Below are 21781 nucleotides of genomic sequence, written 5' to 3' on the forward strand. Positions count from 1 at the left end.
CATGCAAAGCATGCGCTGTACCACTGAGCCACCTTCCCAGCCCAGAATGGTTTCTCTTAAGGTACCCTTTTTTCTGGATATTGCAAAATTTGCACAGGTAGAGAAAGAACTATAGTTTTACTTTAGTCTGACTGCAGATCAGTGCTAATCCTACAAGAGGTATTTTGTTTGATACAAGCACTGGTAGTTGTTTATGAAAACTTGAAGCCCCTTGATGTTGTTAGGACTGACCAGATAAGCCATAAGCACCATACAGAGGAGCAACGGTTTGGAAAGCAGACAACCTAGGTCCTCACACTGATGCACAGCTCACGGGGTCCTCATGCATGGCATGCTCCTTTCAGCCTCCTTCCTAGTTGATGTCTCCTTGTCCATTAGTCACTACACAACCTGTCACATAGTTAGCACCTCTTGGCACAACTGTTCCCTGAACTATATCTTCTTTGGTAGTCTGAGTTCTGAATGGACTCCATGATTTCCTTTTGAAGCAAGTAATTGTCAGATTGATTGTTTAACTAATATAAGATAATGTAAGGCTAGACCTTTCACAAGGGCAGAGATATGGCTATTGGTTTCACCCCACTACCAGGCACAAACTGTGTTCTGGGTTAACACCTAAGGAGTCAGTGACCTCTGGTGAACCCTAGACATGAGAATTGGTTTCCCTTATCAGTTTAAAACCTGAGTGTCAATGTGTAATAAGGTTATTGCTAAAGTTCTTCATCTTCAAAATATCTTTCCACCATCTTTTATTTATAATAGCTATTTATGCATTACAAAAGATTTAAAATAAAGGTGCATTCAGTCCTACATTGGGAGCTAACAACTATTAAAATTACTTGTCTTCACCTATTGAATAAAAATCAAACAAGCTTCATTAGTCCAGAATTGAATGGGTTAATAGTGAAGTGAGGTCATTTCCTTTGTTTCCAGTTCCCAACTTCAAGATACTTCATGGTTTTTAGTTAGAAGATGGAACTTCGGTGGAGGGATCTGTTCTAGGACAGGTGGGACCATGAGCTCTGGCTAAATTCCTGCTTTAGCCTACTTCATGCCTATTTGTAATTTGTCTACTTGGAATTTGAACTCTTCTTGTTGGGACTTTGAAAATCTTCTAAGATTTGGGGCTCATTTCCAGGTATTGGTTGTTTTTAGTGTGGGTACAGTCTCTCACCCTCTCTTGGCTTTTTAGTTCATGAGCACTCTACCACTTAATCTACAGCTCCACTTCTGATTTTTTTGCTAATTAATTGCAAGTCAGAGTTTAAAGGATTTGTCTATGTAGGCTGGGTTTGAACCTCAGTCCTCAAATCTCTTAGTAGCTACGGTATAGACTTGAGCCTCTAGCACCTAGCCTAGATACCACTTAATAAAGTAATAAGTCAGGTTAAATCATCAAACTATAAGGATAAAAAAGCAAATGAACAAAAAATGAATAAAATTGGATGCTAAAAAATAAATGAATATCCCACAAAAGAATTTTATCTTAAAAAGCACTTTCATGGAGAATGTTTGGTTCCTAGAGTAGTTTTACATGGTTGAAAGAAATCATTGAAAATTGAGATGTAGCAAAGTGGAACTTTTTGAGTTACTATGGAACTTTGTCCCACTAATTCTAACTGCAGCAAAACAGAATTAGGAGCATTTAAATTTCCATAAATTGTATTCTCAGAGGAAAAAGTGGATATTTATGTATTTTTCCACTAATTTAATCAAAGGGAAAATCTACCTGCATATATCTTTCAGTTCTTTGTCCCAAAGAACCAGGTGTGTGTGTGTGTGTGTGTGTGTGTGTGTGTGTGTGTGTGTGTGTGTGTGTGTGTATACACATGCACATGTTTTGGGGGAGGGCATGCCTGAATTTTACCTAGAGTATAAATAAGCATATATGAAAAGTCAGTATGCCAAAGTATTGGGCTTTTATCTGTAATTGCTGGTAATTGAGCTGAGGTCTGATGGGAACATACTTTTGGTCTTGGGCTGCAGGTGAGTTCACACTATTAAGTGTGAAATGGAGATGGGAAAAGGGAAGGGAAGAGCAGGGACAGACTCATGCTGCCTTCTGACTCAGCCCATGAAATGGCTCAGGGCCAGACATTAGAGACAGAGCAAAGTCTGAATTACAGGCTCCCTGGGTATTGCTGGCAAGGCGGCAGCTGTTTACTGGCAGCTGATTACTCAAGAAGGCAATGCATGCCAGATGGAACTCCTGGGCTCTCAAGCCTAACGGACTCAAATGGTAAGGGGGTTTAAATGAGCCTCAGTTGGCATGTGCCAAGATGATAATCATCTATTTAATACGAACCAGTGTAATACAAGCTAAGTACGAGAATAGCACTCAATACCAGGCATGTTTCCACAGGCTCAAGTGTCACCCATTGCTTGGGAGGTCGGCTTTCAAGAATCTACCACCACAATACACCCCTAAGATAGTTGTTTCTTGAGTACTTAAAGTTGCCATTCTTTATCTAGTACTTCCCAGGAAGAGTCTAGATGAGACCGATAATGTAGTAAAATTTCCTCTGCAAGCTGTCCTACACTTTCTGTTAACATAAAACTGATTCTCATCCACCCAAGTGTATTTTCAAAATTATGTCCTTGATCCTTCTAGTTTTATAAATAATATTTTAGTATTAATGTGTAGTAATTTCATGTATGGTTACAGTGTGTCAGATATTTTGCATGCATTATTGTAAGTACTTTAAAACCTGCAAAATAGATGTTATTGGCTCATTTTAGCTACCTGGAAAAGTAAGGTGCAAAGTTACAGAGCCAGTAATAAACAGAGCAGGGATTTGTACAAACTTCTATCAAGTTCAAAGCCCATGCTTTTTTTTTCTAAAAAATAATATTAGCAGTTGTTTAATCATGCACCATATAATTGTTATGATAAACATTGAAGGCAGTTGTTACCTACTGAAGAAAAAAATAAGTATGGGAAACTGAAAATCAGGTAATTTAAGTAACTTGTCAATGTCATTTGGTAAAATCAAACCCAAATTGGAGCCCATTTGATCTGTGGTAGATGTTTACTTTCTGAACAATGCCATTTACTGGAGCCTTGTGGGTGGAGTGCTGTAAACTACATACAACTGAAGTGAAAACCTAAGGGCAGTATGGATAAAAGTCACTAAAGATAATGTAGGCCTCAGGTGAAATCAAGTCTGACTTTCTACTTCTTTTCTTTTCAGGTATCAGCCTCCTCAGGTGCAACTGCCAAGACTTCCAGTATGAATACCACAGAAAGCCAGGTACCAAGATCCTCCAGGATTAAGTTGGGTGGTGACCACTTTGCTAGTTACAGTGTGATTTTATTAGTGAGCAAAGAAAAATGTAGAATAATTGTTAACTGTCAAGTCTTATGTTTTAGGAAGCTTACATTGTGGATGGATATAAGAATTTTCTTTCTAGTTTATGGGGGAGGCATCTTTGAAAATTCAACTCTCTTTCTAATATTTACCTTGAACATCTTCAAATGTCTACATAGCTTGAGAATATCTAGAAGAAAGTAGTCACTTGGATTGTCTCTTTTCTTTCTTTCTCTTTCATTTGGTTCCTCTCTTTTCTTTCGTACTTTTATTTTTGTTTTTGCTTTTGTTTCTGTCTTAAGTGTTTGAAATGTAGATGCTCTCGCCAAATTCTTATCTCTGGGCCTAAATCAGGATTTAAAATGTAACTTCTTATTCAAATGATCCTAATAATTTTGATGAGCATTGTTTGAATATTTTTATTATCTTTCAGTAGTTGTACAGGAGTTGCCATTTAACAAAGCTGTTTCTGAATACAGTGCGTCTTGATCAGTGTCACTCCTTTCAATGTTCTCACCCCCCTTCCACCCACCACTTCCCTCACTTTTCTTAATTTTTAGGATATGTCTTGATTTTCTGCCATGTAACAAAATAGTTTATGTATACAGTGCATTCGGACCTATGTCATCCCTTCAACATCATCCCCCTCTTCAACCCACTCCTCCCCTGTTTTTCTTAATTCTGTGGAATATATAATGAATTCTTGCCTAAATTCTTCTCCCTTCCCTCATTCATTCTTCCACCCCTCTCCCCTTAGCTCCATTCCCCCCTCTTGCAAGTACCCATTTCCCATTTATTTGGTTGGATTTGACAATAATTCCTAAAGAGTTATACTATTTGAGCTCTCCATACAGTCTGTTATACTTCAGGTTTTTTTTTCATTTACAACCACTTGTATACCACCCAGTGTGTTTATTTATAGATTTATGTAAGTACATTCTAGCTATCACAAATGAGGGAAAACGTGCAACCTATATTTCTCTGGGTCTGGGTTACTTCACTTAATATACTTTTTTCTAAGTCTTTCCATTTCCATTGTATGAATGGTACAATATCATCCTTTCAGATGAATGAATAGGATTCCATGATGTAAATATATATACCACATTTTTGATGTGCATTTCAAGATAAATATAAAAAGGTGGATGATTATACTAAATGATCACGGGAACAAAGGAAACAGATAGTGTTTCAGATGCTTTGTAAAATTTCAGTCAGGTAGGATTAAATCATGGGGATTAAATCAGAAGGCATTTTCACAGTGCTCTCATTGTTATTAACCAGTATTCTTTAACAGTTTCTTTAAGAGATTCCATCATACCAATTACATAATTAATAAATTGCCTTGCTTAAAATCTCTGGCACTGCTCACTTTCTGTCTTCTGCAATACTGTGCTGTCACAGTCATTTCATGTCCTATAGGATGCAGCACTGTAGCTTCTCTATCAGGGATCCTGTGGCCTCATCTAAAAGTAGATATCACAAATATCTGGAAACACATTGTTGTGTTTTCTTAATATAACAGTTATGTGTCAACGATTTTATTTTTAATTAATATTTGTATTTTTATTTTTAAATTAATATTTAATAATCTAGTGCTCTATTGTCCTTTAGTATTTTACATTATATTAATTTTTTCATTCAAAATGGACATCACATGACATATGCATAATCTATTAACTGTCACTTCTTGGTTAAAAGATTAAGTGAAAAATATTATTTTTGGTGGTGCTGGGGATCAAACTCAGGGCATCATGTGTGCTAGATAAGCACACACTCCCTGAGCCACATCCCCAGTCTCCATGGTTGCTAAATCCTATTTTAATCTTGAAATAGTCTTTAATGACTGAAGGAGAAACATATAAAAGGAAACAATTCTCATCAAACTTGAAATCTATAAAACTTAAGAGAAGAAATGGAAAGGAGAGCTAGAAATAGAGTACTTCCTTTTTTCCCTTTAGTTCACTTTTTACCTTGTTGCCTGATTGGAATCCCCCTGCGTCTCCTCATAAGTGCCAGTGCTTATTTTAAGTGTGCCCCTATTTTAAGTGTGTTTTGTGGTGCAAGTGTCAGCCAACTTCAGGTGTCATGAAACATCAAATCACAAGAATTCCTGGCAGTCCAGTGAATATGGGGAAAGAGAAGAAAGAGGGGGAGACAAAACCAAGAAGCTATGTGATGAATTGTCCTCAGTGCCTGGCTTGGGGCCACTTTGGGCCTCATTTTTTTCCCCCACGAGGTGTTTTTCAGTCACAGTATTTTCTTTAATCACCTTGTCTTCAGCTTCATGTGCTTCTGATGTTTAAGTCAAAATAGTGACACTACCTTTCTCTTGGAGTTGTGTGTGAGATTGAATCTGATAAGTTTCTAACTCTAAATATTTTGAGCTTTTAAGGAAAAAAATGCTAATTCAAGGAAAAATATAAAATCCTTGTCACCAACCATGCTTTCAAATAATCCGGCCTCTCTCTGAAAGGGATGAGATGTCCCCACCTCTGTTCTGTGTCTCTTGCCTCTGAAACATTGGAATTGGTATTCACACTGATGAGTGTAAGATAGAAAATCAAACAATTTCTAACCAGAATGAAGCTTGACCTCTGTAGTCCGGCGGCATAGCTTGGATTCTTTATTCTTTTCCAGGTATGGCATTAGCCCCTCTTTGCTTTGGTTTTCTTATTTGAACATTATGAAGGTATATCACTATATACCAGTTTAGAAGACTACATAAAGAAACAAGCTTATACTGAACAGTGCCTATCCCGTAGCAATGCCCAGAGTGTGTTACCTATTAGTCAATACAAGAGACACAATGAAGCACTGTGACTATGTTAGTCAATACAAGAGATACAATGAAGCACTGTGACTAAGTACAAAAATCCAGCTCAGTCACAGGCAATCAGGACCTTAACTTTTTGACCCTTTAGTTCTCATCAGTAAAATGGGTATATTAATAGTATCTGTTTTATGGGGTTATTATAAGTACTAAGTGAGTTTAACACGTAAAGCTTAGGATGCCCTGGTTTCAGTGACATGATTGATAATCACTATTACTTATGAACATTTTATGTTCAGCATCACCACTACTAAAAAATAGTTTAGCAATTGGTGATTTAAATACACATTGCTTTATAAATTACTTGTGTCTGTGATTGTATATTCTTAATTGTGGTGTAGAATTCTGTGCAGAAAAATTGATTACAAAATTATAAAGTTACAGGTTCACATCAATATAATACCAACTGCCTTATTTTCTTTGTTAAACTTTTAACAAATTTTATTTGAATAAACTAAAAGATTCATAAACAGATAGCACAAACAGAAATTCATTAGCAGTGGTGCATTGTGATAGGATTATAGTTTAAACATTCTTGATTTTGCCTGTATTGAGGTTCAAATTCAGCGCCTCACACTTGCTTAGATAACTGTTCTCTGCCTTGAGCCACAGCCATCAACCCTTAAAATTTCCTTATAAATATTCCTTTGATCAGGAACTTGGATTTGTTCCTAAAATAACACACATGTTAGTATAATAAGTGGTCATTATGTAAAGAAATACATAGCTTCATGACTAAAGTATAAGATAATGAAATATTTCATTTTAATCGCTTCAGATAATATTAAGAGATAGAAGCGTATGTCAGTTTATTTCTGATTTTCATATCCTACCTACATTAATAGTGGATACATGTCTGTCTCAATGGGATTTATTTATTTTGTCGGTCACGGGGCTTGAACTCTGGTCTTGGGCGCTGTCCCTCAGCTCTTCAGCTCAAGGCTAACATTCTATCACTTGAGCCACAGCACCACTTCCGGTTTTCTATGGTTTATTGGAGATAAGAGTCTCACAGTCTTTCCTGCCCAGGCTAGTTTTCAACAGTGATCCTCAGATCTCAGCCTCCTGAGTAGCTAGGATGATAGGCATGAGCCACCACACCCAGCTTCAATGGGATTTTATACATTTTTTTGCTTAGGTGGCCTGTAGTTCCAAACTCAGTAATTACCCTAGCAGTAATTAGAACCAGTTCTTTAAGGAAAGGATTCTTAGAAATGTAGATTTAAATCTTCATTTAGGGCTATGACAGGTACAATAAGTGTTTGCAAAAATGTTGAAGGTTATGTTGGAAGAATTTCAGAAAACTTGTGATGATACCTTCAACTATTTGTTAGATTGTATCCACATAGTGGGAATATAGGTAGAAAAAAATCTTGCTCAGACTGCCTTTACACAGAGAAGGAAAGGTAATGAAAATAATTATAAAATAAGTCTATAAATGGAAGTCTCTTTTCATAGGTTAGTTGTACGAGGGAAGATTCATTGTGACATTTCCACGCATATACACATATATCCCAATCAGCCTCATCCTTCTAACTGCCCTTTACCTCCCTCCTCCGTCCTTAAACCAGTTTCAGCAATTTCATTGTTCTGTCTTCATACATACAGACAACTTCCACCAGATTCATTCTCATCCTCCACCCCTTATTAGCCCAAGCCTTCCCAAAGGTGCCCTTCAACAGATTCTGTTTTTATTTCTTAATACAAATCTTCACTGAAAAAAAGTAAACCCTCACTGAAACATTTGCCAATGACCCTATAAGTTATGTACCTGTGTCTTCTTGGAATTACATACAATGCATTGGAAGATGCATTAGATAAGTAGAATGGATCTTGATATAAACATGTTAGCCCTTTGCATAAATGTACGTATTTGACCATTGTGTTTGGGGCTGTGCTCTTATATTAGGCAAGCAGCAAACAGATGGAAGGACTACATCCTCCTAACAAGAAAAGACACAAAAAACAGGTGATGTGGTTCATTGCACGAGGGCATCTTGTTACTAATGGTTACTGCAGCCACTCAGCACATGCTAATAATTGCAGGACACAATCTTCTGTACTGCCTGGACTCCATCACAGACTTTCTCTAAACTTAGCTACCTACTCATCAATCACATTCTGCCACTAAAAACTTCACTGCTTTCTGTGTCCTCCATTCTGTTACCACCCCATTGTTTCACACTTTAGGGAAAACTTGTATTGAGTATATCTCTGATAAAAAGATCAGGTTAGTGACATTGAAATCTATATACTTGGCCTTTAAGGATGAAGACTTTCATATTGCTTATGTATTTGCTGTGATGTTAATATTAATGAATCCTTGCATCCTTGACAGACATTGTAAGAAATTAAACATAAACTGCCATATAAATAGTGAAAGAAGAATATTAGTGTGTTTAAGTGTTAATCTAAAAATAAGACCAAGAAAAGTATAATAAACATAAATATTATATAAACATAAATTTTATATAAAATTTTGAGCTTACTTAGTTAATCTATTATAATCTTGGTGATCTATGTCCATTTAAAATTTATCTCTCCTCTCACCCTTCCTCCCTCCCTTCCTTCTGTATTTAGGCTGCAAAAACACAACCTGAGAAGTCACAATCATCTGAGAAGTCACAATCAACTAAGGTAAATGATTTAAAGCTACATATGAATTGTTCAGATTCATTTTCATGATAATGAAAAACCAATTTCCTACCTGATACTAGAGTTAAGGGATGTATCAACTACTTTTGATGTGTGTGTGTGTGTGTGTGTGTGTGTGTGTGTGTGTGTATAACTTTTAAAGCCAGGAAGTGGTGGCTCATGTTTATAATTGTAGCTACTTGGGAGTCTGAGATCTGAGGATCACAACACAAATCTGTGGGCAGACAAACACAAGACATTCCTATCTCCAATTATCCAGCAAAACAGCTAAATGTAGATGCATGGCTCAGGTGGTGGAGTGCGAGTGGTGATTGAGAAAAGCCAAGTGAGCGTGTGAGACCCTGAGTACAAGCCCTAGTACTGGCACTAAAAAGAAATTGTTTTTAAAAAATGTATACCTTACACAAATGGTTATAAAGGGTATTAATAAACTAATTATAACATTAAATCCATGCATATGTAAAAGATTATATAATGTTTTATAGGAAAACAAAACCTCTTTCAGAAGCCATTTATTCAAATCTAGACTTTTAAGTGAAATTAAAAAAAATGGAACAGGAGTAAAAGAGGAAAGACAAAGACAGTGAATATTCAATTATAATTTCAGTGAGACATCAACAACAATGTGTCTGTTGAACCTGGCACCTAGACGCTTCATGTTGATCTTGACACACTTGTCTGGATTGATGGAGATGATTATCAGTCACTTGGGGACCTTCTCTTGGCAGCAGCTTGCCTTGCGATCCTGACTTGTGGCTGTCCAGACTGAAAGCCTTTCTGCCTCTATCTGGGAACAGAACTCAGGGTGTCTGTATTGCAACAAATCTGTCACTTTAATAATGACCAGTACTTTATTTTTTCAAGTACTTAGGTGAATATTTAAATAAACACACAACATTTCTCCTTAGAAGGTAGTGATAACTTAGGCAAAGTACTGTAAGTAGCTGTGAGGTTGAGCTTATAGAAAGGTAAGACTTACCTCATTTTATGGAAAGCACGTTGGTGGCCCCTAGTGATAGTAGTTGTAGATTTCAGAGTGAGAAATGTAGCGTCTAGGTTAGAGTTGTCTTCTATTACACATCTAAGTGCTTTTAGTTATCTACCACATTTCAAAAGAATTGAGTCTCTGATGATAGGATCTTCTCTACTTATCTCTACTTATAAGAAACAAAAAGAAAAGCTTTGAAAATTAGTTGAAGAAAGAACACTATTCTTCAGTTCTTATGAAAAGAGACTAAAAATTTATGCATTCCAGGAAGTGTTTTTTTAACAAATCTTGTAGTTACTGTGTCTGTAGAAAGACTTGTAGTTGCTAATTTACCTTCAAGTTGTGAAAAGCAGATAGTAACTTAGAGAAAGGTGTATTTGAAGCAATTTTCTAGATGAATTTCTCAGTTTTTCACTGTTCTTCTGATAATTTCCACTACTAGAACTATAGTAGGGTGACTCTTGACCAAACAGCACATGTTTACTCTGATCCCAGTCTCAGTAAGCTTTCCCTGAGATAGAGTAATTTAATTGGAATTTTAATCACTAGTTTGGCAATGTGAAAACAGTGGATCCCAGTGTAACTGAGATTTAAACTCTTTGAAATTAACAGCCCTCTGTGGTCCATGAGAAAAAATCCCAAGAAGGAAAGCCAAAGGAACACGCAGAGGTAAGTGATTATCACCAGGACTTGTCATTACGAAGTTATGTCTTTTGGTAACATGTAAGTAAAATCATCATTTGAGACTAATTCTAAAAGTAGATGGCTGAATAGATTTTTTTTAGCTAAAATGGTGCCATCCTGTGGTAGTAATGGTATTTACAACTTATTCCAGTGATTATTGCTGATTTGGGAGTCGGGGGGAAATTTACTATTTCATATTTTTTCATAGAGTGAATTTTTTTGTTGTTGGTCGTGGGGCTTAAACTCTGGGCCTGGGTTCGGTCCCTCAACTCTTCAGCTCAAGGCTAGCTGTCTACCACTTGAGCCACAGTGCTACTGCTGGTTTTCTGGTGGTTTATTGGAGCTAAGACTCTTATAGACTTTTCTGCCCAGGCTGGCTTTGAACCACAATCCTCAGATCTCAGCCTCCTGAGTAGCTAGGATTGCAAGTATGAGCTACTACCACCAGATCCTAGAGTGAAATTTTATCATATTTTATCACACTAATTCCAATTAACATAACTAAAGTTGTAAGTACTACAATTGTTATGAATAGTGTGTATTTTATAAAGGAAAGTTATTATCAGGTTAAAAAAATATCAGAGGGCAGGGGATGTGGCTCAAGTGGTACAAGTATTAGTGTTTATCTAGCATGTTCAAGTCTATAAGTACTACCCTAAAGCAAAAACAAACAGCTGGATGCTGGTGACTCAAGCCTATAATCCTTATCTACTCTGGAGGCTGAGTTCTGAGAATTGCAGTTCAAAGTCAGTGCAGGCTGGAGTATCTGTGAGACTCTTATGTCCAATTAATCACCTGAAAACCCAAAGTAGAGCTATGTCTCTAAGTGGTAGAGCACTAGCCTTTAGCAAAAAAAAAAAAAAACCTCAAGGGCAGTGCCCTGAGTTCAAGCCCCATGACCTACAAAACAAACAAAACCATCCCATTGTGTTAACAGTGTGTGTGTGTGTGTGTGTGTGCGCGCGCACACACACACACACACACACACGCACACATACACACATGTCTATGTGTTTTCAGCCAAAAAGCCTCCCTAAGCATGTACCAGATGCAGGAAGCAAACAAGCACATAAAGAAAAAGCAGTTTCCAAAGCAAATGAGAAGCTGACATCAGAGAAATCAACAGAACCAAAGGTAAATGAACCTGATTGACATATATAAAAATGCTGACATTAATTAGCTTATATTATTCCTCAAACTGAACTGCAGAGTTGCACCTGTAGGATTATGCTGTATATGATTTTCTTTGGAAGACTTTGTTGCTATTATTTCTTTGATTTGCAAATAGTATCATAGGAGCGTGAGCTTATGTAGGGTCTGGAAGGCAGAAGAGTTCAGGGAAATGTACAGTACAGCCTCCTCCCACCATCCAGAAATGACCAGCCATGACTGTAACTGTAAGGCACAGGTTTTGATGTTTCCTTTGAACTGAGCTAATATAAACTTGAGTTAGGGGATTATAGGCAGCCTGTCTATCTTCCTTTTTTTTGACCTCCCTCTTTTATTATTTTCACCAAGGAGTTGCCATATAACAATGCAGTTTATGATACAAAATATATCCATTAATGTAACCTCTTTCAACATTCTTACCCACCCCTCCATCCATCCCTTCCTTATCCTCCTCTTCCCTACCCACCCCTTTCCTCGCTCTTTTGAATTTTGTAGTATGTACATTGAATTCTTTATTGCATTCTCCCCTTCTTCTCCTCTTCATTTATCTACCCCTTTCCCTTGGACTCCACCACAATCCTTTTGAGTACCTGCTTTCTGATGTTTTAGTTTGCTAAGTGTTGACTTTTCGTTTATAAGGAATTACATTATTTGAGTTGCCCCCTGAATCTACCTTATTTTAGTTAATACATTTGTATATACTTGAATGCCACCCAAAGTATTTGCTTATGAGTTTATAAGCTAAATCTTGCTAAATAAGCTAAATCAGGGCCTGGCTTACTTGACTTAACACAATTTTTTCCAAGTCTTTCCATCTCTTAAGTGGTACAGTATCATTGATCCATTCATCCATTGAGGGACATCTAGGCTAATTTCATATATTGGCTATATTGAATAGTGCTTCAGTAAAAATGGTTGTGCTGGTGGTTTTACTGTATCTTGATTTGTAATCTTTGGGGTAAATGCCCAGGAATGTAATTGCTGGATCATACATTAATTCTATGTTTATTTTTTTAAACAAACTCCACACTGCTTTGCAGAGTGGTTGAACAAGTTTACATTCCCACTGACTATGTATTACGAGTTCTTGTTTGGCTACATCCTCATCAGCATCTGTTATCATTGGTTTTCTTCACAATGGCCATTCTTGAAGTAGAATCTCAATGTGGTTTTGATTTGCATTTTCTTTATGACCAGAGAAATTGAGCTCTTCTTTATGTGTCTATTGGGCATTTTTACTTCTTTTGAGAAGACTTTCTTCAGCTCATTAGCCCATTTATTAATTTGGTTGTTGGTTATTTAAGGCTTTAATTTTTGAAGTCCTCTGTGTATTTTGGATATCTAGACATGCTGATGTGTATTTGGCAAAATCTTCTCCCTTCTGTGAGCTATCTGTTTAGCTTGGCTATGTCCTTTGCTGTGCAGAAACTTTTTAGCTTGATGCACACCCATTTATCAAGTCTTTTATTAATTTGCTATGCTTCCGAACCTTTACTCAGAAAATTCCTTCCTGTGCCCAGCAGACTTAATGTTTCCCCTCACTCCTTCCTGTAGCAGTTTCTTGGTTTCAGGTCTTACATTGACGTCTTTCATCCATTTTCGAATTGATGCTAGTGGAAGGTGATGGATAAGGATCTAGTTTCAGTTTTCTACATGGGAACGTCCAGTTTTGCCACAACCATTTGTTGAAGAGGCCTTCTTCCAGTCTATGTTTTGGGCTCTCTTAATATTCTATATTATAGTAAATGGTTTTAAGTCTGTGTGTTTATTCCTGGGTCTTCTATTCTGTGCCATTGGTGATCATCCTTCCTTCTTTTGTGAAATGGAGTCTAATTGTATCCCAGAGGAAGCTGGTCTTGAACACTTGGGCTCAAGTAACCCACTGCTTTAGCCTTCCAATCATCTTGGACTACTAGCATGCCCAGCTTTATCTACTTCTTTAAGTGGAAGCCTTGAAACATTTTTAGAAACAGATTACAAAATAGATGAACTTGCAGAGCCAGTAAATCAAAAATTGACTCCATAGTTTTATAGTTAACAATCATCACCTCATACAAGAATAAACAACCATGAAAAGAACTTCTTATTGAAGCATTTGGAAGATGATAACCAGGCCTGCTTCAGAGGTCACAATTTTATATCTGAACAAACAGTTAAATGCAGTCATATGCATATATGTTTTGCTTGCAGTACTGTTCAAAATTAGTTAAAATTATTTGCCAGCAAGTAAAATTGAGATATTTTGTATCAAATCACAATTTCTAATTTCTTTGATAAGAATATTCGCCAAAATGAACTCACAGGGTAACAGTTGACTTGAGCCATAATATTTGGTCTGTGTGTTCTGGTTTACTGCAGAGCACTGAAACACACAGACCAGGAATGATGATATTTGCTTATTTGAATGACATATAGAACTCTACAGGCTTTGAGTCCAGTTTCATGTGGTGCTCCCTCTGTACCTGGAGCAATAAACATTCCTCATCCATGATGTGTATGTATGTCACTGGTAGGTTACCAGTGACATTTGAAACCCATGATCTTAGTAATGGCCAAAAATACTTAGTCTTGTCCATCTTGTATCTCCAGTCACAGGTGAAATCACAAGACCATGTTTCTGCTGGGGGAGAAACTATTGTTGCGGGTGTATCTGCAGCACCAGTCAAAGCAGATGATAAGGTAAGTACCCAGAACAGGTAGAATATGAATCCCTGTGCCTACCAGGTTTGTATTTTAGAGACATATGCTTAGATAACTTATGGTACAGGCTAAATGCTGTTTCAGTGTGACATTTTGTAATGAAGATAATGCATTTGAATGACATAAAGTGAAGAAGATACTAAAGTGTTTTGAAAAGACACATAATAAATACGTATTGAGCGCCTGACAATATATAAAGGCCTTGCATCAGTGCCAAGGAAATTAGTATTGATTCACACATCGTAGGTGTAAAGTAAAGCCTATAAGAGGTCCATAAGCGTCTGAATAAGCATTGTTCTTAGCTTTGCATATCCCCAGCAAGTATGTGGATGCTAGTAAATCACAGATATTCACAGCCTCAGTAGCCGCTGATACAGGAAGTTTCCAGGGGATACCTGCCAAGTCCTCTCAGGAGTGAGTGCAGCTTTCTTGGAGCTTTTGAAGAATTCCTGATGTGAGATGAGAAGCGATCTACTTTTTCTGTCCAGATCTAACCATCCATTTGAAAGACATATGGGCCATTTGAAGCTACAGTATAAACACAATATAAACAGTCCACAGTATAAACAGCAATGAGAAGACGGAAATGAGAAGAAAAACAAAATAGTCTTCATGTTTTATGTTCTTGCTTCTCAAAATAGAAAAGGTATAGGCTAGAAAGTTAGGGCCTATCACCCTAAAAACACTCCTTTCCCAGATATTAGGCGACATGGCATGCTGTGCTTTTCCTAACTCATGTAGATCTCTTATAGAGTAAAGAAAAAATTTTGCCCAAAAACTCCAAATAAAATAAAATAAGTTAATTAAATAAAACAAAATCCCTCAAATAGTATTTCTTGCAAGAGGTCACTTGCTTACTTCCTTGAGACCCCCACTTTGACCCCACAGTTACTCCCTTCTGTTTTGGTCTCATGCCCGAAATGGTTTGAAAACCAGTAAGTTTAAGGCAAAGGACTAAATATGTTAGAATATACTTTGAAATGTAATCAGAATTTGAAGTTTCATGTTAGATGTAAATTAGTCAGTTTTATCAGTGAAAACAACATGATAAAATTAGGAGAGACTTGTGTTCTCACTTGCAGCAAGTCATTTTGTTTTATTTTGTCCCTGATTCTTTTTCCATTAAATATGAATTGCCAGCTTCAGCTTCTTATTTTAGTATGTTGCAAGTTTTAAGCACTGTGGTTCACTCTACAGGACATGTTAGCTGTAGGCTGGCTCATCTAGAGTTGGGAGAAGATAAATGGTCGGGATTATATAGTTCAAGGCAGATTAAGAGGCCCCTGTGGGGAGGGAGGTTTTTAAGAAATGTTTTTTGATTTTTTTGATTATCAGAAAGTGGTTCCCCTGGAGGTTAGGCACTTTGGTTGGGAAGGACAGGTGGGATTGCAGGCTGCACTCTGGACAGAGTGTGTTCCAGTGTGGAAGAACACGGGGAGGGGAGGGGTGGGGCTGTACAACCAGAAAGACAGGTTAAAGTTGCTATGGAGAATGTTAAAGTGAGTTCATAGGTATAGAAAGGAACATAGCAGGTTGGGTTGGGCTCTTTCAGTAGACCTAGTAAGTTCTAGATAGCCTAAAGTAGAACTGTAACAGAGTAAGAAAGTGCCAAGTTATGCAAGAGCACTGTAAGATGGAAAAACTTAAGTTTTTAGGAAAGGACTAACTAAAAATGGGCAAAGATAATGTAAAATCTAAGACAATTGGGAGCCTTAGGCTCTCAATGAGCTAGATTTTTTAACCCTAAAATAAGGCAAAAGAGGTACACCTCACACAAAATTTAAAGAGACACTCACTAGCAGGTTCATACAAATGTGAGGTCAGCACTTGAGAGTGAGTGCCTGTAATCTATCACAGGCTCATACCCTGGTATAGTAGATAATATCATGACCACAGCAACCATTTATCAATTAATTATATAGCAAGTATATAAATTAATTATATAGCAAGTACTTATGTAGCGCTTACCAAGTACCAGACATTGGTTTTTCTATTTTGATGCACATTAATTTATGTGAATTCTCACAATTGCTAAGTAGAGACCCTCATTATCCCTACTTTGCAATCTTTGAAACCAACAGACCAGAGAAGAGGTGGCAGGCATCCATGTTAACCACTGCTGTACAAACCCAGGCATTGTGTGCTCTGCTGACAAAAGAAGGATACATTCAGATGAGACCCAATCCCCTATTGTTTTAAGCCCATCAATTTCATCTATTTAGTTCCTGCCAAGTCCTAGAAACGTTTGGCCTCTGGCCCTAGAGAGTAAGTTTGGACAGGACTGTCAGCACTTGGCAGGGTGATGCAGAACTTGTGAAAAGATGCCAGAGGTGACAGAGAACAAAGGACACAAATACCCGAGTACAATCAGAATGGTGCAAGACTAAGGCAACTGTGAAAGCTGGAAGTCAAGAGAAGGATGCTCCCAATAACTAATCCGGAGACTGTGTCCAGATAAAGTAAGGAGGTTGTAAATTGGAAAATTACTGGCATCCGACAGCAATGGTGATGGGGAGAGAAACTTATTTCAGGGGAATAAAGAGTGAGTGGCAAGATCACAAAATAAGAGATGTGATGGATCTGATGTGTCAGGTCAAAGATCTAGACCACAACAGTAAGAATGGTAGCCCACAGAAAGAATTCCTATGTGTTGCAAAGACTAGCAGTGAAGCATGGAGAATCAAGAGACAATCTTAGTTACTTTAGTTTGTTCCTGAGGATAATTAATCTCTGAGAATTGTTTTCCCAATTACTTAATTACTTATTATTTAAGCAGCTTTGACAAAAGGATCTAAGAGATACATCAGAATATCTAGTGTACAATACATGTGAAGTACCTGATCAATGCTACTAACATCACAGTGAATTCATCTTAAAATGTCATAGAATTGAGCTTTATAAAGGAAGGTCAAAGGAATTTGTCTCATGTCCTTTTAAACTCTCTCACCAGAAAAAAGAAAAGAAATCATTAACTCCTGAAGTGCCAGTCAACTCCAAACCGGATAAACCAGGAAAGGTATGAAGATCTCAGTAAGCATCTAGGAAAGATAGTGGTCCTTTGCTCTATATTTATCTCAGCCTGATTTTTTTTTGGGGGGGAAATAGTATGAGATGGATAACTTTAAAGAGTTATTCTAATTATTATTTTAAGAGGATGTGACTGGTTAAAAGTGTTATATTAACAGTTTTGTTTATAACATTTTATATTAGAGTCCTCTGCTTTGAAACTCTGGTTTCATCTTACAGAGTTTACATTCTAATTTTTTTTTGTCAGCCATGGGGCTTGAACTCAGGCCTGGGCACTGTCCCTGAGCTCTTTTGCTCAAGGCTAGCACTCTACAACTTTGAACCATAGCCCCACTTCCAGTTTTCTGGCCATTAATTGGAGATAAGAGTCTTAAAACTTTCCTGCCCAAGCTGGCTTTGAGCCATGATCCTCAGATCTCAGTCTCCTGAGTAGCTAGGATTACAGGTGAGAGGTACCAGCACCTCGCTACATTCTAATTTTTCTACTGAAAATATACCTTCTTTAGCCAGATGTATCACTAAATAATTCTCATAAAATTACTATAAAGCTGACAGTACATAAATCCTACTGGTCACATCAATGATCAATTGAGTTCTAAAGCTATTGTGGGAATATAGTAGTTGTACTTTAAGAAGGCAAAGATTTTAAGCACTCACTTTTGGTCTGAGTTAAATTGTAAAAAGGCTTCCCCTAGATTGTTGTTTTTTCTCCTTCAAATGAGATTATTATTCACAGTAAGTTACTCTTTACCTCATCAAGGTAAAGACATCCTCTCACTGATTACTTTGATTAAGCGATATTGCAAGAAGAAAATAGCTAGTTCTTGTAACTGTAACATGCATTTTAGGGATATGGCCATCATTTCATGTATTTCTTTTTTTCTTTTTAACTGTGAGTACATTGGATTAGCAATTTTAATTAGCTCATCGATTTGTTCATGTACTTATTGACATTGGACTTGTTTGAAATTATGATTTTTAGCTGAATAGTAGCTTTTTATGTTTCCAACCCAGTATCTGTACTCTGGAAACCTCAGTAACAAAATTAGGTCTGACTTTTTACCATTTTTGAATTTAGAAACCTTATGGCATTTGATTTTTCTGGTTGGTCAAAAAGTCAATGGTGAAATATGTTTAACAATCTGTATCTGTGCTCTTTCATTTCTAGTCAGGCCTGGATGCTGCTTTGGATGACCTAATAGACACTTTAGGAGAACCTGAAGAAACTAACGAAAACAATACACCATATACCGGGCCAGTAGTTTCGGTATGTGATGTGATATCTGTAAAGGTTCATACTCAGTATATAGATTATAAAAGGCCATGATTATGAAGTACAAGAGTACATCTAATGTTGTGTTGTTTTCACCGAAGCAACTGGTGTGTCACTATTGATAATGGTAACTAAAAGTCAGTGTTGAGAATAGAAGAGGTTTGTTATATATTACCTATAAAATTACACTGATTGAGCAAGCAAGTGTTAAGACTGCCACTGAAATATAGTGTATTTGGTAAGAAAGAGTTGTATTCAGACTAAAGGAGGATACCCTTTGGGGCGGAACACAAAGGTGTAACTTCCCTGAACATTTAAAATACTATTTATTGAAACAAACTCCAGGAAATAGAAACATTGGTTTGTTGTTATTGTTGGTGGAGGTGGTAGTGTTTGTTTTTGCTATTTTTTTAATCTTTTAGGGAGGGTAAAGGGGGCATAGAAAAGGAAGAAGCAACGGTAAACACATGCCATCATGTTATTGAGTATATATTATGTGAAAATGACCTGTGTAACTCGTGGGCAGGGCTGGGAGAGGGAAACTGGGGGAAAGCAGGAAGGGGTGACACTATCCACACAAAGAAATGCACTTATTACCTGACTTATGAAATGGTAACCCCTCTGTATAACAGCTTAATAATAACAATAAAATTATTACTTAAAAAACAGGTGAGAGGATTTGATGCAATGCTTTATAGTGGTGAAAATGGGTTATCTGTGTATCAGCATTATAAAAAAACTCTAATTTTGAACAAAATAAATACAAAGTAAGATGGAACACATGCCATTATATAACATTTGAAAATACACAAAGTAATGCTGTATATTACTTTAAAATGTGTCCATGTGACATTATTCATAAAAAATATGTTCAACTTCATGTGATAAAGATGGTAAATCTAAAGTACAGAACTTAGAGAGGGCCAAGCAGGAGACATGCACTCTAAATATGATTTTGTTTTTTTTTTTTTTTTTTTACATTAGAAGTAATATAAACCCAATAAAGTGTATTGGGTTCTACAGACATTCATTATGTTACTAACATAATGTACTTTGAAAGTACTGGAAATATTAGATATTGAACACAAAATGCTTTTTAATATAAAATTCAACTTTAGCATAGTATTTCTAACATTTTCTAGCATTTCAGTTAAATATGGGTATTGTATAAATTTAGAACTCAGAGTTGTGTACAATTTTGGCTCTTACTGATTTATAGTGTACCTCAGTAGTTCCAATAATTAATAATAGAATAGTACTAGTACTTTGTTTTCATGTATTTTCAGCTGATTAGTTACAGAATATCTCTACATATGTGGTTTTCTTATAGGATCCAATGTTTTCGACCAACATTGAAGAACTGGGTAAAAGAGAAGTCACAATTCCTCCCAAATATAGGGAACTTTTGGCTGTAAGTTGAATAATTATTTAATTTCATTGTTTTCATCTTGGAATATCATTTCCTATCAGTATCTTCATAATTTAAACTTTAGCATTAAAACACCCACTGTCTATATTAGTTTGGTAGAGCTGCCTTCACAAAGTACACAGACTGGGTGGCTTCAACACCATGGTTCTGCAGGCTGGAAGTTTACAATCAAGGTCTCAGTAGGGTTAGTTCTTTCTGATAGTTACTGAGAGAAAGCTCTCCTGTAGCCTTCTCTGCTTGGTTTGTAGGTAGCCATCTTCCTCCTGAGTCTCTTCCCATTATCTCCCTCAGTGTTTCTCTGGTTCCAAGTTTCCCCCCTGCTAAGGATACCCAGTCACGTTGGATTCACACCTACCCTGATGATTTCACCTTTGGCAGTAGGGTTAGGACAACATAGGAATTTGGACAGGGGGTGGGGTTCAATTCAGTTTATCATACTGAGAATACGTTAGCCTATCATAGATTGTACCTTCTCAACTTTATCAAATTACATTTATTTTAGAAAAAGGAAGGGATCACTGGGCCTCCTCCAGACTCTCCGGTGAGTTTACACAAATATCTTCCAAGATGTAAATCAATATTGTCTGTATCTTTGGTTGGGGAAATAGGACTAACAAGCCCATATTTGGGGCTCACAACTCAACTAACCTCTCTATCACATGTTTTTGTCTTTTCATAAAAAGCGGTATCTGTGGGTTTGTCTTGTTGCTCATGGTCTCAGGTTGTTTTGAGAGGAAAGAAAATGGAAGCAAGAAGGCATAAGGATAAGAATAAATGTTAATGACAAGGGAACCAGCACATCCTAATATGTAATTCCTTTGGAAGAGGACAAGAGAAAAATAATTTTTACAGACCACCCATTCCCTCCTTTATTTCACTCATGTATCAACTTGGGTAGCCAGGGAATGCAAAAGTACAGCCTTCATTTGCTGGATGTGTAATTCTTTCTCTTACTACACCTCTTTCTTGTGTTACCTTTGTTATCCTATTTCTTTAGAAATCTATGGGGCCGGATGATGCCATAGATGCCTTGTCATCTGACTTCACCTGTAGTTCTCCTACCACTGAAGGAAAGAAAACTGAGTCAGAGGTATGGCTATTACTACTGCTGAAGAGAACTTGTTAGAAACTATCTTGACCCTGAAAAGCACAACCCTTTAATTTGGGTTACTCTGAATAAATCTCCCTTATGTGTAAATACTTTATGTTGTATTTTCTTTTTCAGAAATCCACAGGAGAGGTTTTAAAAGCTCAATCAGCTGGGGTAGTCAGAAGTACTGCTCCGCCCCAGGAAAAGAAAAGAAGGGTGGAAGAGGTATTGATAATTATTTCTTTGAAAATAATCCTGATCCATCTGATAGTCCATACTTTTCTGAGTCAATTCTTACATATTCAGGATAATTGGAATATTATATTACCTCTGGTAAAAAGCTTGGCTCTGTGTGCCAGAGTGAAGCTATTGAGCCTATATTGATCATCATCAGGCAAATCTCACGTTTCTACAACCCCCTGAGAATGCTTCCAGCATAGTCTTCTTGATGGTTATCCAAGACCATTTCACCATTACAACACACAGAAGGGCAGAAAACAGAGAGGACTTGCATTCTTGGAACACACTCATAAGCTTGATTTCCTAAAGGAGTTTGTTTCTTAGGGGTCATGGTCATCGTTGTTTCCGTTCACCTCTCTTAACCACAATGAAGTATGACCTAAT

At 36.9% G+C, this 21781-nt stretch overlaps 1 protein-coding gene across 7 annotated transcripts in view; it reads left to right on the plus strand.

Annotated features, from left to right (window-relative positions):
• Positions 1-21781, plus strand: part of Cast (calpastatin) — a 94723-nt gene that overhangs the window by 44778 nt on the left and 28164 nt on the right. For 3 of the 7 annotated variants that reach the window (XM_013022040.1, XM_013022041.1, XM_013022046.1), the window contains 12 exons: positions 3192-3251; positions 8051-8110; positions 8722-8778; positions 10397-10453; positions 11489-11602; positions 14228-14317; positions 17289-17354; positions 18534-18632; positions 19969-20049; positions 20570-20608; positions 21065-21157; positions 21293-21382. In XM_013022040.1, the coding sequence (XP_012877494.1) occupies positions 3192-3251; positions 8051-8110; positions 8722-8778; positions 10397-10453; positions 11489-11602; positions 14228-14317; positions 17289-17354; positions 18534-18632; positions 19969-20049; positions 20570-20608; positions 21065-21157; positions 21293-21382 (906 nt within the window). Of the gene's footprint in view, positions 1-3191; positions 3252-5381; positions 5433-8050; positions 8111-8721; positions 8779-10396; positions 10454-11488; positions 11603-14227; positions 14318-17288; positions 17355-18533; positions 18633-19968; positions 20050-20569; positions 20609-21064; positions 21158-21292; positions 21383-21781 lie in introns of those variants that run through there. The other 4 variants (XM_013022042.1, XM_013022045.1, XM_013022043.1 and 1 more) reach the window with 3 other exon arrangements.

This window comes from Dipodomys ordii, unplaced genomic scaffold (assembly GCF_000151885.1).
Source record: "Dipodomys ordii isolate 6190 unplaced genomic scaffold, Dord_2.0 Scaffold59, whole genome shotgun sequence".
Lineage (NCBI taxonomy): Eukaryota > Metazoa > Chordata > Mammalia > Rodentia > Heteromyidae > Dipodomys > Dipodomys ordii.